The sequence below is a fragment of the Candoia aspera genome, chromosome 1 (genome assembly GCF_035149785.1).
Source record: "Candoia aspera isolate rCanAsp1 chromosome 1, rCanAsp1.hap2, whole genome shotgun sequence".
Classification (NCBI taxonomy): domain Eukaryota; kingdom Metazoa; phylum Chordata; class Lepidosauria; order Squamata; family Boidae; genus Candoia; species Candoia aspera.
This window is the reverse complement of record NC_086153.1, coordinates 254,296,838-254,319,276: the sequence shown is the minus strand read 5'-3', so window position 1 is coordinate 254,319,276 and position 22,439 is coordinate 254,296,838. Positions and strand designations below refer to the sequence as shown.

Sequence of the window (22,439 nt, the reverse complement as noted above, 5' to 3'; positions counted from 1 at the left end):
TGTAAGTCTTTGAAGACCTGGAAAATTCTTGGGCATGGGGTCTGGAGGTCAGGTAAGCCCATCAATGTGATTTTGTGCTTTTTATGATTTTGAGTTGGGTTTGTCAATAGCCACTATTACTTTGAGTTTTTGTTTGGTTTTAATCATATGCAGAGTGCCCAGACTTACAACTGTGAGATAGATGGCTATATACAGTACATTGATTTATATATAGGTGGCTATATAAATTAACACAATAAATAAATAGAACTTGTACCTCTGTAATGTCCCCACAAATAATCCTTATATGTTTAACTATAAATATGTCACAAATCTTTATCTTATTCCCTGTCCCAATGTTTAACCATTTATTCTAATACATACATTATTTCATTCCTATTGCATTCAACAACCAACTTTGAACTTCATGTAGATGCAAAATGCCTATTCATTTTATTATAAACTATTTCTAAATCAACAAAAATAAGCTTGCTTTTTCACATCCATACATTTCTTAGTGACCTGCTAAAAGGGGAAAAAGCTGTCTACATATCCACTGCATAAAGCAATACTACAGTATCCAAATTTTACTTATTTTTACCACTCATGCCTGTGGAATTAAAATTCTGTCAGACAGCTTCCCCAAGTACATTTAACAAACTAACCTCCTTTGATTTTTGTATTCACTCTTGATACCTTTTCCTTTGTATAGGGGAACAATAATTGCATTCTTCAAATTGTTGGACACAGATGCCGTCTTAACAGTTTAAACAAATTGCTCAGCCATTCAAACAAATCACTTCCATATTTAACAGTTCTCCGGTTACATTATAGGGACGCGGTGGCGCGGCGGGGTGAGCTCCCGTTGCTCGTCCCAGCTCCTGCTCACCTAGCAGTTCGAAAACATGCAAATGTGAGTAGATCAATAGGTACCGCTTCGGCGGGAAGGTAACGGCGTTCCGTGTCGTCATGCTGGCCACATGACCCGGAAGTGTCTATGACAACGCCGGCTCTAAGGCTTAGAAACGGAGATGAGCACCGCCCCCTAGAGTCGGACACGACTGGACTTTACGTCGAGGGAAACCTTTACCTTTACCTACCGGTTACATTATCTACTTCTAACGGCTTTGTTGTTTATTTGTTTAGTCGCTTCCAACTCTTCGTGACTTCATGGACCAGCCCACATTCATGTCGGTCGTCAACACCCCCAGCTCCCCCAGGGACGAGTCTGTCACCTCTAGAATATCATCCATCCACCTTGCCCTTGGTCGGCCCCTCTTCCTTTTGCCCTCCACTCTCCCTAGCATCAGCATCTTCTCCAGGCTGTCCTGTCTTCTCATTATGTGGCCAAAGTATTTCAGTTTTGCCTTTAATATCATTCCCTCAAGTGAGCAGTCTGGCTTTATTTCCTGGAGTAGGGACTGGTTTGATCTTCTTTCAGTCCAAGGCACTCAGAATTTTCCTCCAACACCACAGTTCAAAAGCATCTATCTGCCTTCTCTCAGCCTTCCTTATGGTCCAGCTCTCACAGCCATATGTTACTACCGTTTAAAATTTCCTGTTCATCATTTTTTCCTTAGACAGTAACATTTATAGTTTTCATTTCAATACCACTCTTCTACATATCACTATCATTCCCATACAAATCTCTAAAATACTCCAACCTTCTTCCACTTCCGTTTCATCCCAAATCATTTTACCACTTTTATTATTTAATTCCAGCCATTCTGTGGAAGGCTTGTTTAGCCCTTTTCATCCATTTCCAAAACAATGTTTTATTTCCATCAAAATTGTTCTGCATTTTCTCTGCTTCGCTTTTTTTTTTTTTGCTCTCTTTGGCTACATTCTTTATCCCATCAGGACTGCCTACAAGGCTGGGAGTTGGGGACACAGTTTTACAGAGCCTTTTCCGCCATTGCCCCCGCCCTATGGAATATCTTGTCCCCTGAGGTCAGGTTGGCCCCCATTCTTCTGGAAGAGCATTAAGACCTGGCTCTGCCAGTGTTAGGATCCAATAGTAGTAGGCAACCCTGGGGATGGTTGGTGGCTTGAGGACACACACTCCGCCTTTTAGCTTCTCACTTTTAACTTTCTATATTTTTATAATGGTTTTTATGACCTTTTATTTGTAACCCGCCCAGAGTCACTTATATAATGAGATAGGCAGTATATAAATTTGATTAATAAATAATGTCTCTCCATATTGTGTGGGCAGTACCAGTCAATAATAGTATCAAACAATGCTGACTGAATGCATTTGAGACACTCACAAGCCTGGACCAGAAAGCAATAGCTTCCCTACACGGATGCTTTCTAGAAAACATTAATTAAGATATGCTAACTATGATTCAGGAGGTACTAAATATACATCAGTAATACTAGCCACTAAAAGCCTGTTCAAAGCCATTGTCACAACTATTATCAATGAATTCCAGTTTAACTATGTGCTGTATTTCTTTCATATGGTTCTTAATCTCTCAGAATTTCAGAGACGTCCATATAGAAGAATTAAAGAGTGAGGAATTTACTATATCTCTTCCAGAATGAGATGGAAAATCACAGGAAAGTGGAGTGTTTGTATATTACTACAGTACAGCAGAGTGAGATCTGGTTAGTACCTGGATCTGAGATTACAAGGGCTGTGTGTTAGACTGGAAAGCTTTTTTAAAAGTCCTGGGAGAAAATAGTGACAAGCCACTTCTGTACTGTTGTGAAGAAAATTCCATGCATATGACCATAAAGGCAGTAGAAGCTGATCCTGACTTACAGGAGGTGTTACCAGTATATGTGATGAAGAGGAATCAACTAAGGCAAATTTTGGGAGGCACAATGAGGATTCATTGAAAAAAGAACAGGAAGTAGTGCAGAAAGGGAAATTTACCAAGACACAGATGTCCTAAATTGTTCACTTAAAGACTCACATAAAAGACATTATAATTTCTTTTCCAATTTCATATTAAGCACAAACTGCAAGGTTCCTTTGCAGTATAAGTTCTGTAATACACTTTTGCAAATTATAACCAGTTCTGCACAACCACCAGAAGCTTGATTAATCAGATGGAATCTTCTCAGTTCACCTCTCAAATCTGCTGCAAAAAGTTGGGAAATCTTCCTTAACATAAAATCATATGACTTTTTATGTAACTATTGTAGTTAGAACTCTATGTAGTATAAATTAATTTATCAATGTAACTGAATTATTTTTTGCCATTCAAGAAAGAATTGTGTAGCATTAAAAATATTCACACTAATGCATACCAATTAATCAAGTCAGGAAAAAAGTGCTGTGTTGCCTAGTTTGCACTCTTTCAACAGAATACATTAAGAACAGTTTCTGGGTTCTGAACAAACGGGATTAAGATAAAAAAAAACTGTTTTAGCTACAGTACTTGTGAATTTAAATTAGCAAGCCAACATTAATAACATTTTCCTTGGAAAACGATCTTCATATACTGTTACCTTACTATAAAACTATTAATTGAACAATAAATCACCTATTTACAGATAGCCCAGTGCATTTATAACATAGGTGCCTTCCACAGATATTAACTGGCATAAAAACATTTTTTCCAAAAATCTACATGGAGTACTCAGTTATAAGTTCATATTAACTCACAAGTTTGCCTTTAGTCGTAAAACTATTCAAATGACACATCCTCCATAATGAAGAACAGTTCTCAATCTCTGAATCTACTTGTGCAGCCTGGCAATTTGTACATGCAGAGATCTTTTTCCCTGTAACTGCAATCCTTGATATTTAGAAATTATTGAGGACAATGTTCTGTTATGTTCTACCTCACTAGCCTGTCTTCATCCCATAAATAAAAAAACTCTGCAGGAAAGGTACACTCAAAATACTGAGATTTTTGCTGTACAACACATATTTTAGCTAAATTACAATTCTGGACCAATGTAACATATAAATGTATCTTTGTGCTTCTTCATTACCTGATTCACAAACAATACCACCCCCGGTTTATAAAATTAATCACAGCTAGGAGAGAAATCGCTGTGAACTTCATGAATTACATCCAAGAGATGGGAAAGGATTAGTTCAGAGTTGCTGCCAGTTATAACGCCAGGTGGCTTTTTCTGCAGTGAAGGTGTTAGCGATAATCTCATTACACTGGTACTAAATCTTGCAGACATCAAAATTATCACCAAGGTTCCTTTTCATCCCATCCTTTCCAAATGACTGGAAGTCGCTTCACCTGAAAGAAGTCAAATCCACATGCAGCTGCTATTTTAGCAGCCAGCAGACTCCCCGAGAATGTCAATCGTGATCCAATTTCACTGTGCTGGTGGCCCCTATTCCCTGTCCAATAATACATCTGTTAAAAAATCCTACAGCTACAAATCTAGTTTAATCCTACCAGGGACCTCATGTTGGTCCTGTCTTCCAAAAAGGCAGCAGATTCTGCTGTCTATTTCTGCTAGTGTCTGGGGAATACCCTTTAATTCCCAGCCCTACTTAGAAGAATAAGCTAAGGATCACAAAACATGACCTTAAAAACCCTGATATGACTATATTCTGACCCAGAGGCATTCATTCTAGGTGAAGATTAGAACTTTGCATAATAAGATTACACAGCAAGTGAATGATATCAAGGGACTATCCATATGCAGCCACCTGGTTTTCTATAGACAGCTTGTGCTCTGCAATATGCAGTGCAGACGGAATAGAGCTTTGCTTTTTACTTGAAGTAAAATGGATTCACATAAATTAGTTGGCCATTTCCAGATTCCTAAATCCCAATTACATCACTTATTGACAGCTCCTCTGAGGATAGGACAATCATTATTCCTTTTTGTTGTTAGCTCTAAAACAATAGTGTTTTCTAAGTGAAATATACATAAATTATGTGTGGAAATTAACATCTTGTTTGCTGTAATCTTGGATTACAACTGACACTGCTTGTCAACTGCATGTCCCAAAAAAGAAACCCATGCAGAGAATAATTTATGTATCCGAAGGTCTGGTCCAATTCAGCAAATAAATAGTACAAGATTATTCTAATATAAGGCCATTCATGCAGGAAACAGAACAGAATGTATACATTATCTATTTAACATATATTTATATATTCAGTACGAATTTAACCTATTAGTAATCATGCTTTACTCAGGTTTTCTGAAAACACTGTTTTACAATAATCTTACTGATTATGAGTAATTTAGGTAGGCTGTTCTCCTTAGGGTAACTCCATAAATCCAGTAAAGCCACTTTCTTTAAATACATTACAAATGAAACCAATGGCACTTACCTATAGCTGTGCCTACTGTTCCTCTTTAGTATTCATATGAGTTACAGTTTTTACAAACATCTAACACTTTTGAGGGGGATATAAAAATTGAATTCTGGAATTTTAAGCAAAAATAACAGAAAAACAGCTGAGAGATTGTCCAGTTTATAATTACTAAAATCGAATGTACATTAACAGGCTGAGTTTAGAGAGCCATTTGATGTAGTGGTCAAGGCACCAGGCTAGAAACTGGGAAACCATGAGTTCTAGTCCCACCTGAGGCACTAAGCCAGGTGGGTAACTTTGGGCCAGTCTCTCTCTCAGCCCTAGGAAGGAGGCAGTGGCAAACCACTTCCAAATATGTTGCCAAGAAAACTGCAGGGACTAGTCCAGGCAGTTGCCAGGAATCAACACTGACTTGAAGGCCACGCCCCCACACAAAAGCTGAATTTATATTGGAAGACAAAAAATTAACCCATATTGCTTTCAAAAGCTGAAGACACAGAAAAATCTGAAGAATTTACCAAATGTTTTTGGGAAGCAAAATTACATCCTCCTCAAAATTAAACTAGATTCTTTTAATGGGTTGCTAATGAACAGGATTTTTTGTTATGGTATGTTTGCTTCAAGAGGTCTTTTTTTCCTTGCTTTGCTTCCTAAAATTCTTACAGTGTAAATGACTCCATATTGCTATTACAGTATTGCTAACAATGTAGTTAATATATAATATTAATTAATATTAACTGCCCAGAGTCCCCCGATGGGAGGAGATGGGCGGGGTCAAATTAGATAAATAAATATCTAAAAGAGAGAGTTCTTTTCTAAATGAAGATAACTGAAAAGGCAGAAACTCAGAAATCTGTAATTCTAAAAACACTGTACTGATGCTAGATATACTTTCATTTCATATAGAATGGGCATGTTCTCAATGAGTACACAGAATGTTATTTTGCCAATCTTTAAGTTCCCAGCCATACTTTCAGTTTGAAATTAGGAACCATACTGAAATTGGGTATAATTTTCAAACAATGCATTATGATGTAACATTACTATAAGATTCAAAGTTGAAAAGGAATATGTGTTTCTATTTGTGGAGGGGGACGGGGAGGGAGGTACCATTTTTATTCGAGAATGACCTCACTTATTTTACTGTTCTGGAAAATTCCGCAAGGAATGTGGCTGCTGGCAGTGCTGCTGAATAGCTCTTTTCATAACTCACTTACCCACAATCTAAATTATTCAGAAATCACTCACACCTGAAACTAACACAAACACCTCAATCTGAAGGAGAGCAAGTTACTGCATGCACAGCACCTTGCACGTCCAGATAGCTAGGGAAGTATTCAAAACAGTCATTCAAGCTCCTTTTAAGAATGTGCTTCATTTACACTCTGACATATTTTGAAATACCTCTTTCAAATGCTTAGCATAGCTGTAATAAAAAGTTCCTGCATGCATAAGCACTTCCTGAGTGATCTATAAATCAGGATCAAATCAGATACAGTGTTGCATTTTTTGACCAAGCAGTGACTGTATATAAGTAACTTCAATCAAGGCAAAACCCAGGCATCCGGAGTTCTGGGAAATATTGAAACACATACTGGCGAGTTGGTATCACAAATACTATTTCTCCCTTTGCTTGAATTTCCTTGTATGTTAATGGAGCATCTTGTATCAAATGTCTTTTGGTCTATGTGCATTTTCTTGGAAGAAGCTCCAAAGACAAGCAAGTTTAATGGAATTTACTTATTAAGTAGAACATGGAATGTTTAGAGTACTACAGACATACACACAAAGCAGATGCATTTATGCGACAATTAACAGGTGCATTTATGTGACAATATACTACTAGACTCCATTTTACTATATTTTTGAATAAGTAATAACAATGCAGTTCCCAAACCTAAATAGATGAATGCTGTGATATTCAGTCTAAGTTAATCCCCAGACATCTAAATCCATGAATAAAAATTCATCAGGTTTAAATACACTGAGCCTATTAAGCAAGAACAAAAGCATATGCACAAAAGAGCTTTTAATATATTTCAAAGCCCACAAGAGCCATGGTCTCATTAAAATTATAAATTACTCAAACACAGAATGAAGATTCAAACTGCATTGCAGCTAAGCAGATTACAGAAAACCCCACGTTCTATATGATAACACACCATGGCCTCCTAGATGGGGGCTTGAAACAGAAAAGGCCATCACTGCAGCTAGGGAAAACCACCTTGTGATCTCCAGTTTCTGTTCAGTGGATGACAGCCAAGTAATATGATGATTACTCTGTCCATGCTGCTAAGCTTGTTTGGCAGCATAAACGTGGTATGATCTATTGTGAACTCAATGCTAACATTTTGTGCCACTCATACAAGGTGCACTAAAACTAACTACAATGTCTATCTTTTATTCCAGTTTTATTTTCATGAAATAAAATGAATGGCAGCACAACTATAATTAAACCTTTTTAAAAAAGTAAAACAGAAAGAATGGCATAGCCAAGAATCTCAGGCACAAATGTATGACCTCATTTCTGAGGTATACCAAATGTATACCTGAGAGTTAATACTTCGGTTCTTAATGGGTCAAGCCTTTTATAAAGCAAGTCCAGCATAACCAATATTTTTCTTGGTAGAGTATCTTTGAATATTATAGGGCTGAACTAAAAAGTTGCAAAGTATCTTTGAAATATTTTTAAGAAGCATTTATGAAATCAGAAAGTATATACAAGGAAAAGGTAACATTACAGCAATCCTCAGTGACATGACTAAATACTATTTTTCTTATTATACACATTTCTGTTTCAGAGAATTACTCTCTCCAAAAAATTAGGATTTGAGTAGAATTTGACTCTTCTCACATGTGTTTAAAGGTCTAAAACATAGCATAACCAAAGACCATGAAGCAAATCGGGATCATAATTAATGAAATGCTAATCTGAAGCACTACTGACCCTTTCCACAGATTTTCAAAATGTAAATGAAGAAGTGAAGCAGGATTCACAGATGTTTCTTATTTTCAGTCAGCTGCACATGAAACACAAATGCAACCTGCGTCTTTGGCTAAAATAGATAGGAATTGAAATTTGAACAATAACTTTCTAAATAAATATTAAAATTACGACCCTCAAATCTCTATTCAATATTCAACTCTTCAGGAAGTCTTTGGAACAAACCTCTTATCCCAATTTTCTAAAGTAATTAAGCTGAGGCATCTATAATTGAAATAATTATTAGTGCTCAGTACAATCCCACAAATGCTTTATGTCCATGCACATACACGCTAAGAAGACTGAGAAAGGATCTCAAAGCAGTTACATCTTCAAAAGAAGCTGCAACCTTGACATTCTGAGCAACAAATCCAAAGAATCACTTCACTCACTTCATGGAGTATTTCTTCAACTGATCTGCACCCTAGTAATTACATGCTCTTCCCATTTATCCCGCCCTGATTCCCACTTTTCTCCTATGATATCTGCACTTGGGCACACAAAAATTAATGAACAATAGCTTATGCATAAAAGGATTCTTCAATTTCTCAACCTTGCATCCTAAAGCATTTTCATTTATAAGGCATCATCTAAAATTATGTGAACAGACTTGTGCAAAACATTTGTTTCTTCTAGCCTCTTCCCTTGCACATAATCTGCTCCAAATGCTCTTCAATGAACAGTGGTTTTCTACTTTTCCTTCCCTCTGCAGAACCTGTACAACAAAGAGCCCCTCCAAGTAATGTACAGGATACAAAATAATGTGTAAAAAACCTATTTTCTGTAAGTAGTAACTGCCAATTCTGCAAGAACAAATCAGAATTCAAGCCTGCATTTTGCCTTATTAAAAAAAATCAAATTATATGTGTTACACTAAAGAGGTAAACTCCATTTTCTATAGGAATTTACAGTTGATAAATTTCTGCTTCCCTTTCTATAAATCAGGACTAAGCAAACATCTATAGAAAAAAGTATGGGATCTAGTTTTTGATTTTTCATTACATTTTCTTAAATTGTAGCATTTGTTTTTGTTTTTTTATAATTTGCTCTGGAAACCTTGCAAGGTGAAGTCCAGAGTACTTTGGCTGCAATTTTATACAAGGATGTACAAACATTTTCATGGGGAGGGGTGCATTTAATCTTTGATAACGTATCAAGAATTGCACTTCAGAGACTTCAGTGGAGACATGGCCGACTGAACAGCTGTGTCCACGAGCTCCAGAGACAGAACTGACAGCAGTGGGTTTTTTGGAGGGCTCGGGCAGGTTTTTTTCCTAAAGCCGAAGAGCACTTTCATGAACAAAGAAAACACTTGGAATCATCCCATCTGCCCTCTGGAACGGTGACTTGTAGCCTGAGAATTGCAAACAGTGTTCACACCGATCAGGTAATAGCCGCCAGGCGGCCAGGACATCATCATTTCCAAGCTGCGCTGCAGGGACACTAGGTCTTGCCACCCCATTTCTAAATCACCCAATTTATATATTTTTTTTAAAGTTATGTATCCTAAGAGACTTTCTACAGCAAGGAGAAGCAGTCTCTCTTGGTGCTTGTCATTTTGGAATTTTTAAATTTGTTTTTAAGCTTTGGCTTGTTTTCCCATTTGGATATTGAGGACTGAGAACACATAATTATCTCCCTATTGTTATTTCTGTACTGAATTTGAAAGATTTAATATTTTTCTACACATGTTGAATCTGCTGTTTTGAATCTTCAGCTTTCTGTTTCCACTTTCCCTGGGAGCTGCTTCTTAGCATATTTCCTCTTATGTCAACAACTTTTGGAGATTTCCCATTAATTCATTAACTCCTACTCTCGCTAGTCAAGTATCTAGGGGGCGCTATAATCTACTCCCTGAAACATGGAGGATTTCAAGGAGACTTTCTCAGAGTTCCGTTGTGAGCTTCACTGTAAGTTTAAACAGATTTTTTATGATACCTGTCAACCTATTCTGCAAGATAATTGGGACACTGCAGAAAATACCAGCTTTAAAATGTGTCATCTGGCTGAGAACATTATGGAAGAAGATGAAGATTTTAACAAAGACAGAGATGTTTCTACTGACAGTGAGATTAAAGTTTTTGTTGAAATGCCAAGCGATGATTACATTTTGGTGTTGAAGGGGTTAAAGGGACAGTCTGAGTTGCAAATTACTTTTTTTTTTTTGATGGCATGTTATGGGAAAGAAGAGGCTGCTCTGTCTGTGGGAGGTTTTTTGCTGAGAAGTCTGAGTTTCTAAGGGAGACATTTGGGCTGTTTGATTTCTGTATGAAAAATGCCTTGTGTGTAATATGGAGATATGTAAGTTTTGGTATATTTTGAGGTGGAGTAAAGAATTAAGAATGTTTATTGGGATGGATTCTAAGGCTTGTATGATTCCATTTTTTTAATGTTTTGGATTAAGACTTACTGGTTTTTTAAGGTTTGATTTTTAAGATTCATATGATATAATAATTGTTTGGTTTTAGGTTTAATAGGGTTAAGATTGTTATAGTATTAATTATAAAAATAGACAATTTAAATTGTTTTTATAATTTGATTTTTATTATAGTGGACAGAAATATATAGAATATTGGTAGGAAGGAAATAATTAAATAAATGTGTTGGGGGGAAGTTGATTTGGAAGTTTATATATTTTTTTCTTTTAATATAAGGGGAAGGAGCAATTGTGTTTAGTGATTTTTATAATGTGCTAATGGAATGATTTATAGAAATAATGTGATCTTGGCTTGATATAGAGTAAGGGACTGATTATGGAAATTGCTGTATATTCTTGTTGAAAGTCACCTCTTTATGTAATCTTCAAAGTCTTTTTTTTCTTGTGTTTCACACTCTTAATTTTTTCTTTTTGTAGTTCTTTGCTTTTTTGTAGTTTTTATCTTTGTTTCAAATATAATACAATTCTTATTAAAAAAAATTGCACTTCAAAAAGTGTATGGAGCCAGAACAATAATGTGGGCAAGGACAACTCCAAAAATGAAACTGATTTGAAATATTTGAGGATTTAATGTAATTAAATCAATTAAATGACTTTATAATGCATTTAAAATGTTTCCTGTTGTTTTAAATTTCATAATTTATTAGCAACTTTTGGGGATGTTCAGAGAGCCAAGTGTGATCTAAGAGAGTCAAGTAGGGCACATTTTCTATACATAGCTTCTTAAATAAAAGAATAAATCTTGCTTTAGTTATTGTTACTTAATTCAGAATAAACTTTTGGGAGGGTGGGGCTGTACCATTTTTTCCCACAGGGCTCAGGGATGTGGTGAATTGCCAAAGGGTAATGGTTCTTTTGAAGGATTTGGATACAAAGAACACACTAATTGATTACATTAAAAGTTAATCTAGAAAACAAAACAAAAAATGGCTTACATCAGTTTTCCAGAGAATTCTTGCTGAATATGCAATTAGTAACAAACAATTCAAAAATATCAAATTTCAAATTAACAAATCTTATGCTAAATTCCACTGCAATGCATATATCAACTTGAATACTGCAAATAAAAACAGATTCCAATATTCATAATTCTTTGATTAATTTTGACCAAACAAATTATCTCTGAGTGATGACCAGATCATTAAGTTCTTTAACATTAATATGCCTCAATATTAAGCAAAGGTGGTCATTACTATAAATTATGTCATATTTCCTCAACTTCTGTGATCCACTTTAAAACTTACAGTAAAATGTTTTGATAGTACATCACAGCAATGATTTCGCAGCCAGAATATTCATTTTTTTCCCCCATTTCCAGATTAGATTCTTGAAGTTTATATAGCAATGAACTGAGGACTGTTGTTTTTCTAGATGTTAAGAACATAAAAAAAAATCATATTACATCCATATCTATTCAGAAATAAATTTCATTGAGTGCAAAGGAACTCAATTATGAGTAACCTAAAACTGTTGGACTTTCAGTTATTTACTACTAGTCTGAAATTTATAGGAAAGTTAGTTATATTATCCCTGCAATTCTGAAATGCGTCAATTCTCAGAATATAGATTTTTCAACACCAAAATTTTTAATTTTCTACTCTTGTTCCAGTCAGATGTGAATATTCAATTATTCTATTATTAAAACCCTGATAATAGCAGTATGCATTTCCTTTTGTGTTCCTTTTTAAAATTCAGGCAGCTTTTAACACTCAGCAATAATTATTTTAATGTATGCTCTCTGTTATTCTCTGGGATGATTCCCAGACAGACCCACCTCCACAATACCATCTATTCTTTGTACAATATGGCTGAAATCCATAGTCCTAGCAATGAAATGGAAGATATCATATTAGTCCAGGGAACTTTAACTTTTCATAGTAGATTGTAGGCTTTTATTACACACAGTACTTACGTATACTTGTAATAATGAAACTGAGGTTATTTACCTAGATCTATGTATTTTTCATGGAACTACTTATAATAAAAATAATAAAGCTGCAGCCTGAACATTTACATCAATGGAGCAACTCTGAATAATATGCTATTATTCAATCAATATGACATTGAAGAAAACTACATTAGGTTTGAAGGAACATTATTCTAATACCACAGGATGCAACTGTAGTACAGTACATGTGTGCTAGATCAAAGCTGAGGACCTAACATTTCTTAAGCTATAATTCTACAACGTTTTTGGCTATAATCCTATGCATATTGATTTGGGGAAAAAATCCACTGTGTATGTGGAACTATTACAATTACTATTATTACTGAATGTCCTCTGTATGATATATGGCACTTTATAAAGTGGAAGTAACCAGGTCCCCTTTCTAAAAATAATACACAGAAAAAATAGGAAAACTGGAAGTTTATTCCTTATTATAAGTATTCCTATACCATCCCGCCTAAAGAATTCTTCAGAACACTGCCATACATCAGAAACATCTCAGAAACAACCAACAAACTATTTCAACCACATGGCATCACCACAGCACACAAACCAACTAAAGCCTTACAAAACATCTTAGATTCCTAAGACCCAGTAGCCCAAGAAGAAAAAAACAGGAGTCATCTACAACATAAGGTATAAGGACTATGACAGCTACTATGTAGGACAGATGAGCAGAAGACTAGCAGAGCACATCCATGAACCCCAACTAGCAGTCAGAGAACATGATGAAAACTCCTTATTTTCACAACGCATGGACAGACTCAACTATAGTTCCAACTGGGAAATTGTGAGCACCCTAGACTAAGCTAAATCCCAAAACAGTAAGGAATTCCTGGAAGCTTGGCACTCAGACACATCAGCAATCAATAGATACATAAACCACATTTACACACCATTCAAAAGAGACAATAAGCTAAGAAGGAAACAAAAAGACCAGAACACATCCTTTCCAGCAGCCTACACGAGATTAGCAGAGATTAACACCAGGCAAACAATCAAGAAGAAAACAATACCCTAATCAAGGAACTGCCAAGCAGAAACCCGCCCCCCAAAAAATGGCAGGGCAAGCTACTGTATATAAACAGGGAGCAAACCCCACTCACTCACATTGATGTTATTGAGTTGCGTAATGAAACATCTGCAATCAAACAACCAAGCTCAGACAGCACCATGGACTCCACCTTTCATGCAATCAATTGCATGTTTGGAGGGATAGAGAGCCTGTGGCCCTCCACAAGAACCTGAGCCCTGCTGGCAGAAGCTACTCTTATTTGGATTCAATATTTGAAACATCAAATTACTATGTAGACTTTACTTTGTGGTGTCAATGCTTTCAGGAAAACACGGTTTTAAGGAGAGAAATCTCTAAAGAATATTAAAGAGATACGTCAGAAGTACACCTTCCACCAAAACTTACTACCTTTAAAACCTGCTATTGCTTGTTTTCTGAGTTCCATGATGAGTATACCCTCCCAACCTTAATTTGCACAAAGAAGCAGGAAGCAAATTTTAATACTGTAACAGGTTTAGGATTTTTTTTATTCAAGTGGCACATTCACCCTGGAAAAAGCCATAGGGATCTATAATCTACAGTGGGTGGAACATCTTTACTCTCCTCCTCATACTGCTTCCACACATATTTGACAGCAAAATTAAAAAGCAGCAATCAAAAAAAGCCTAAAGGTCAGATGGAAATCGCCATTATCAGAGTACTCCTGGTGCTCTAAAGCAGAACTCCACAGCGAGGTGAGGTGACTCTACTCAACCCTTAACAAAAGGAGAGAGGAATCAAACTCATGGGAAACCTCTACCTCATGGCACTTTCAATGTCTTGAAATAACCTCCTGTCTTCTGAGAATTGCCATTACAAAGTGGCTTCAAGAAAGTCAACTCTTTTTGGAAAGAGCTTAGAGGCTTAGAGAAGGGCCTACCTGAATTTATTCTATGAGCCATAGTCAGCTAGCACAGACATAAGCTATATAAAAATACATGTTACTACCTGTTTGTGAAATATATCTGAATAAGAGTTGCTAAAACATCAGACTTGTACAACTTGTGATCACTAAACTGAACTCAAGCATCCAGTTATGGATTCATTAAAAAAATCCTGTTTCAGATTCTGATGTTTTGTACATCATCTTCTGCAGTGAATTGTGTAGAGATTTATATAAATTTGTGATTAATGTATAGAGATACTAGAATAAACTGCTTTTTGAATAGAGTTTAATGTAATAAAATTATCTTCATCTGATATATCTAATTTTAATGCACTAAGGTACTTGCTGAAAACTAATGATGCTTAAGTGAAATCATCATGACTCATACAGATAAGGGTTATACTTTAAATATAATTTGTGGAAACCAGAATATCTGACTTCTACATAGAAAGTTATGTTTCTAGAAAGAAAAAAATATATACTTTTAGTGCTTATTCTCAATCATATATAAGCAAACTGCAGATCTCTGGTCTCTTTCTTTCTAGCTATTTACTCCGTAGAATTAGACTTTCCCACTGGATACCAATCAAGCCATTGTTGTACTCTTTTTTATCAACAACAAAAAATAAGTAGTGCTGCCCAGCTAGGAACCACAAAGGTAGTTACAGTACCTACTCATCAAGAATGGGACTAGCAAACTGCTGGGCTGCAATTCATGTCTGAGATACATACTATGGGTAAATCCATGGATGCTTACTATGAGTAAACCCATGGTTAATGTTTTACAGGTAAACAGATCCACACTATTTTTTTCTTACAACATGGATTCATCAGGGTATTTTAGCAACACCTTCCATTAGTTGCAGACATAGACAATGATTAAGGACAAGACAGAAGATTTGGATGATTTTAAGATAAGATGGTCCAGACCAAAAAATATTCCTCTAATTTGTCCAATGTATCACATATTTGAAAACTGTTTTTTCTTGAAAATCCATGTTTAATACAAGAAAACAGGTACAGACACTACATTCCTTGTCCCACTTCAATTGCTGTCAGCCTTAAAAAAAAATCTCAGTTAATAGCACTGACTGTGCACAAACCAGCGAAAAATGCCATGCTGGCATACTGCTGTAGATACCACTTTCATATACTGTAATGCAAAGTAGATGAACTGGATGTAGATCAAATACATATTTTCTACAATGGGTAGCTAGGATGAAAGAATGTAGCTTGTAATTATAAAGTATAACATTAAAAAATTCCCTTCTCACCCCTATGAGTGGTATGTGTCTTCCTCAACCTCGGGTCCTCTACCAGAGGCCTAGGAGTTTGAGGGTTCTGTGCAGTATCTTAGCTGTTCCTAGCACTGCACTCTTCTGGACAGAGAGCTCTGATGTTGTTCCTGGGATCTGTTGGAGCCACTCTCCCAAGCTTGGGAGTCACAGCCCCAAGTGCCCCTACCACCACTGGGATCACTTTGGCCTTCACTTTCCACATCTTCTCTAATCCCTCCTTCAGGCCCTGGTACTTTGCCAGCTTCTGATATTCCTTCCTCCTGATGTTGCTGTCACTTGACACTGCTACATCTATCACCACTGCTGTCTTCTGGTTCTTGTCTACTACCACGATGTCTGGTTGACTGGCCAGTATCTGCCTGTCTTCTGGATCTGGAAGTCCCACAGGATCTTAGCTTTTTATTTTTTATATATATTATAGTTTATATATATATAAAGAAACTCTAGCAGCATAATCTTGTGAATGAATGCCTACTTGAAATTAACCATAAATGAAACTTAATTGACAGCAAGGTTACAAGTTTATTTTGTAAAGTACATTAGTGTACTTTCATGAATTAACAAGACACATTAATTAGTTTTCCTTAGAAAGTTCCAATTTCCAGTAACTAACTATAGCATCGACTTCATTAGCAGATTATCATGTGACAGACCAGAATCAACTCAATTCCGTGGCAGTACATTTCTCATACGCACACAGAAGGCCTCTTTATTTGTCTTGCATAAAGCTGCGCTGATTTACTTGATAGATAAAAGTTCCTTTTTTCTCCCCGTAGTGCCACAAAGCAGCTCATTCTCTTTGGTAAAGAAAGCTATCAATATACGTAATGGACTACCACACGTTACCAATTAAAAGTTCAGCTGCCGTATGAAATAACTGAAATTGGTAGCAGTAACGGTACCACGTATAAATGGCAAAAATAAACATTCAAGAATGCCGCCGCACGGTAATAGTGTTCTTACTTTGCAGTCTGCAATCCAAAGCACCTAAACTCTTTCTGCAACCTAGTCCACTAACATCTTCCAAATTGACTTCACAAAGACTCTCATTATGCATATTTTTTTTAGAACTTCAGTCTTGTTTATGCCAACGATACAACGTAACTACGCTTTCGACTGCCGCCATGCAGCCCCATCCCGTGCATGCTTCTTTACCCTCAGGTAAAGTACGTGTACGATTTTGCTTTGCAATTAAGTTTTCTCAACAACCCGTCCATCTACACGGTTAGAGCAGCTGTGGCCGAATCTTCACTCCGTTACAACCACCAACCCTAGAAGGTCTCTGGCCGTAAACACGGGAGGAAGAATGCGTCCTCGCAGAAGCAAAATCCCCCTTCGCGAAAAGCCGAGACCTTCCTTACGTTCTCCCCAGAAGAGCACAATCTCTGCTTCCCCTTCTTAGCAAGGCCCCAAAACGTGTTTCAGCCGCCTTATCCCCTATTTATAGACAGATAGCTACTCACCTTCTCGGACCGCAGTCAGGAGAACGGATACCCCTCTTCCTTCACCTGCTCGAAATGAAGCGTCTCCGCCTGCTAACAATCACCCTTCCCATTGGCTCGGCGAGTGCGCCACGCCACGCCTTCCCTACACTCGTCTCTTTCCTGTCAACCGAGCAGAAGCTAAGATGGCGGATTTGGCGAGTGGGGGACTGGCGCGGAGGGAAAGGGCTACGACGAGTTTCCACAGGAAAGTGCCGGATGGCGGAGCGGGCCGTTTGGCCGTTCTGCCAGGAACCCGACCTTCGTTGCGACAGGGTCAGCTCCTGCTTTCCAGCGGCGTCCCTTCTCTGGACTGTGTGCTAGGTTGGTGCTAAAAGCGCTGCCGAATGTTTTCTAGACCCACCCACCTCAGTCCTCCTTTTGCGGGCTGTACGGTTTAGTCAAGCAAGTGGCCTAAGAGAGAAGAGGATAGGAAGCCGCTCTTGAATCCTCCGCGTGGGAAGGTAGTCCGTCCTGCTCTGATGGGCTGGTGGATCGATGCGTTTGCACGCCCGGCTGCCCCGTCGGAACAGAATTGCCAGAGCAAACTTCTGAAGTTGGAGAGCCTTGAACTCTCGAGAGATGTGTTCTGTAACTGGAATGCAAGAATCGGAACCCAGATGCCGTCCTGGCCCGGCTGGCTTCTTCGCACTCTGCTTTTAAACGAGGCGTGCAGCAAAGCAAATAAATAGGGAACTACTTCACGCTGTAGCTGCAGGTGGACTCTAGTACTAGACTTGCGTGTAGCCTGAGGCTTAGGACATACATAAGTAAACCTGCCGAGAGTTGAGTGGTTCCAGGCAGTATTCAGCATATTTTGAATTTCAGGTGGTTGCTATAGGGTATACCAGTTTCAACCTAGAGGCCATGGCTCAACTTAGTTTACCTATACTGTATCAGAATTTCACAACTCAGAGGTTGGGTGACTGCTGTTGAAGGCTGGATGTGTCTCAAAAACCGGAAAATGATCTAGCTCCTGGTGGATATTTTACAATATCCAGAAAGATAGATAATGCTTCTTGTTTCAAAACAGAGTTCTCCGAAGATAAAGTTAAAGGCAATGTGGCTAAAACTAAATGCCTAAGGATTGGGGGCGTGGGGGGGAATAGAAGGTATTTTGAAAGTTTGAAAGTTTTTTACTGAAATAAGTTATTTATATTTATCAGTGTAGCCTCTACTTGGAAATATATCCCATTCATTGCAAAATAGTCTCAAAATTCGATTGAAGCCCTTGTAGTTAAAAATACTTCTCATTCCTCTTTAAATATAGAATTGTTAAAAATGCAATAAATTATAGTGTCTTTGGAATATAATAGTGCTTAAGTATGAATATGTGACATTGTTTCAGCATGGGTTCCTCAATAAGTGCTAGACAGCTGTACCTCTTTTATGAAAGGAATGCTGTAGATGTAGAATCATAGAATGTGAGGATTGAGAGGGTTCTGGGAGATCATCTGGTCTAACACCTTGCCCAGTGCAGGAATTCAAAGTAGTATAGTGTGCCTTGATTTCAGTAAAGCATCTGACAAGATCTCTCGTGATATATTTGTGCAGAAGATGAACAAATGTGATCTAGAATGATACTGCAGTCTGGTGGATTTGCAACTGGTTGAACAACCTCACCAAAAAGGAGTTCCTAAATGTTTCTGCATTGTCCTGAATGCAATTAACAAGGAGCTTACACTTGTACTGTTTATAAAGAGTTGTTCTTTGAATGAGATGGGTGGTGACAAAATATGAAATATAAATCAATTAAAATTATACAGAAGCTGGAATGGGAAGTGATAGTAACCAGATTTGCACATGATATCAAGCTTTTTTTTTAATCCGTTCAGTCGTGTCCAATTCTTGGAGACTGCCTGGACAAGTCCCTACAGTTTTCTTGGCAAAGTCAAAGCCAAGGTCACTCAGCTGGCTTTGCGCCTAAGGCAGGACTAGAATCACAGTCTCCCAGTTTCTAGTCTGATGCCTTAACCACTATCCCAAACTGGCTCTCATCAGGCTGTAGTAGTAGTTTATTAGTTGATTAGTCCTGTGACCTTATCAATAAAATAAAATTGAATTAAATAAAATAAAATACAATATATTGTCTAATTCCAAAAAGAAAATTGATAAAAGAAAATACAGTAATACAATACATATGCAATAATACAAGGAGTCAGTAATCAGATGTATGAATCTCCCTTACAGGATATATTGTTCGTTCAATGTGTTGGGTTCTTATGACCACTGCCTTAGTTATAAACTTAGCAGTTTTGCATACAATATGCACATTAGAACTCAGAAGCAAGTAAGACAGTCTGTGGTTTGGATCCCAGTATACTGTTCTTTCTAAAAAGGATGATAAATATTTAGGCCTAATGGGTACATATAATTGGCAATTGAACAAAATATGAAAAATATGTTCAATGGCTGGTGAACCACATATGCAGGTTCTCTCATGATACGGCAAGTGGTGGAAGTGCCCATATTTTTCCATGGAGTCCAACAACTCAAATCTAGCTCTAGAATAGGCCCTTCTTAAAAATTGTGGCAAGCTCATTAATAGATATTTTTCGGGTTGAAAAGTAATTTTATTCTTAGCCAACCATCTTAAAGATCTATTTTTAGTCAATAATTCCATGTCAGTTTGTGCACTAATATCCAGGACTGGCTGTTTAAAAATTTCCCCTGCCTGGGAGGCAGTTGAGAGCAAATACCAAATGGAAAGCCCATGTTGTGAAATAACTTCGAAGAGTTGGCAGATCCAAGAATTCGGCTGTGCCATATTTATCTGTTCCGTTAAGTATATTTTAGGAAGCTATAGAGATTGACTAATATCTTAAAGTGGGAATTTTGAAAACATGGGTCACGACCCCCACAAGGGACCACAAGCAGAGGTGTGAGGAGGGGGATCACACCTTCAAAAACCTGTTAAGGGTTGCACAAGGCCAATGCAGTAAGATGATTTAAGCTGTGGTAAATATAGGTCCTACATCTAAGTGAGAAAAATGCATTGGTACCAGATTTGGGAGTATTATTATTTATTAAATTTGTGTGCCTCCCAACGACTCTGGGAGGTTCACAAGTAAAAACATTAAAAATGAGGGAAAAAATAGAATAATAGATAAAATTAAAAGAATAAAAGATAGCAAGGATGATGAAAACCAGACAGGAATGAAAGGAAAACAAATCCACACAAACCAAAGGGGGCTTCACTTACCCTAACCAAAGGCCTGGTCAAAGAGCCAGGTCTTCGAGACCCTTTTATACACCAGCAGGGTAGGGGCCATCCAGATCTTAGGGAGAACCTCATTCCATAAGGCAGGCTTCTATAGAGAAGGCGCACTTCCGGGGTCCTGATGGCATTGTTTAATCAAAGGAACCCAGAGTGTGCTCGTTCTGCCAGATCAAATTGGCCAGGCAGATACTAGCTCTGCTTAACCACGCTATAAGAAAAATCTAGCACCAGTGGATTCCTAGCTGAATATGAACAAGTAATACAACAGCAAAAAAGACCATTGCATTAACAAGCTTTGTATCATGTATCCATTCTTGGATCTGCCAACTCTTCGAAGTTATTTCACAACATGGGCTTTCCATTTGGTATTTGCTCTCAATGGCCTCCCAGGCAGGGGAAATTTTTAAACAGCCAGTCCTGGATATTAGTGCACAAACTGACATAGCACAGATGATAATTCCATTGTACTCTGTGCTGGTTAGATCATTCTTTTACTCTTTACTGTTTTGGCACTACACTTTAGAAGGGACATGGAAAAGCTGGAGTGGATTCAAGGAAGAGATACCAGAATGATAATGGATCTGGAAACCAAGCTGTATGAGGAACAATTAAAGGAGTTTGATTAAATTATTAATTTAATTTAATTAATAAATTTATTGATTAAAAAGAGTCCCCCTTTTCAGGGGGAGATGGGCGGTGATAGAAATTTGAATAATCAATAATAATTAAAACTTATCTTGCAAAGGAAAAGACTGAGGGGAAGTATGATAGCAGTCCACATATATCTCAAAGAGTGCCATTTGCAAAAGGATACACTCACAAACACGGATATATATATATATATATATATATATATACACATACACACACACACACTGAATTAAAACTTAGAGCAAAATATTCACCAATATTTCAAATTAAGATTCAGGCTAAATATTGGGAAATATTTCTTTATGAGAAGATACCTTAAGTAGTATAAATGCTTACTTAGAACATTGTAGCCCTCTCTTTTCAAACAGGAACTGGAGGCCACCTGTTGGAAATGATTAAGTGGACTCCTGAATTGAGCAGGGAGTAGTATTAGATGATATCAAAATCCCTTCTAAGTTATATCTATGATTCTGTAATATTCTGAATTGGAATTACATTGTAAATGTCTAAATAAATGCATTTAGATATGCAATCATATGGTAGGTTTATAACATACACAATATTGATATTTAGGGGGAGAAAAAATATGGGTACAATAAAGGTATCCTTGCCCTCCTACTACAGTAGGTGAACTTTCTGGAGTGGAAGCAAAATTACGTATTGTATTTATTTTCTATCCTGCCTTTATTATTTTTACAAATAACTCAAGGCGGCGAACATACCTAATACTCCTTCCTCCTCCTATTTTCCCCACAACAGCAACCCTGTGAGGTGAGTTGGGCTGAGAGAGAGCGACTGGCCCAAGGTCACCCAGCCGGCTGTCGCCTTTAACATTTAGTTTGGGAACAATCTATTAACATTTGGTTTAATAAATACTTGCTTTCTAACTAAGAGTAGGTCTTGAAATAAATTACTATTAATCTAGAAAACTGCAATGTGTAAAATCTAATGCTAAACACATTTCAGCTGATACAGTAGCATTTTATTCTTCCTCTCTCCTCCCCCGTGAATCTTTAAAATCTGCTTTACAGAGTTGTGGGGAGATGTTAATTTATTATTATTCTTATCATATGTAAGTGGCCCTTGTTATAAGCAGTCTTATTATAAGTAGCAGTTGCAACCTAACTATAGATAATGAAACCATGGATAATGAGACCTTGTAAAATCATACTTTACATATGCATAAAAGCCTATCTGCTATTTTGCACACATTAAACACTCCAGAAGTCCTTCTGTGAACAGAAGCGCACAGC

The 22,439-nt window shown here is 37.2% G+C and overlaps 2 protein-coding genes across 2 annotated transcripts in view; one reads left to right on the top strand and one right to left on the bottom strand.

Annotated features, from left to right (window-relative positions):
- The window catches only part of IMMP1L (inner mitochondrial membrane peptidase subunit 1), a 37,875-nt gene extending 20,495 nt beyond the window's left edge, over nucleotides 1-17,380 (bottom strand). The window contains exon 1 of the mRNA XM_063289536.1: nucleotides 17,298-17,380. The gene's annotated coding sequence lies outside the window, so the exon portion shown is untranslated. The remainder of the gene's footprint in view (nucleotides 1-17,297) is intronic.
- ELP4 (elongator acetyltransferase complex subunit 4) overlaps nucleotides 16,769-22,439 on the top strand; it is a 151,886-nt gene continuing 146,215 nt past the window's right edge. Inside the window, exons 1-3 of the mRNA XM_063317991.1 lie at nucleotides 16,769-16,781; nucleotides 16,903-17,000; nucleotides 17,282-17,639. Coding sequence (XP_063174061.1) covers nucleotides 16,769-16,781; nucleotides 16,903-17,000; nucleotides 17,282-17,639 — 469 coding nt within the window. The remainder of the gene's footprint in view (nucleotides 16,782-16,902; nucleotides 17,001-17,281; nucleotides 17,640-22,439) is intronic.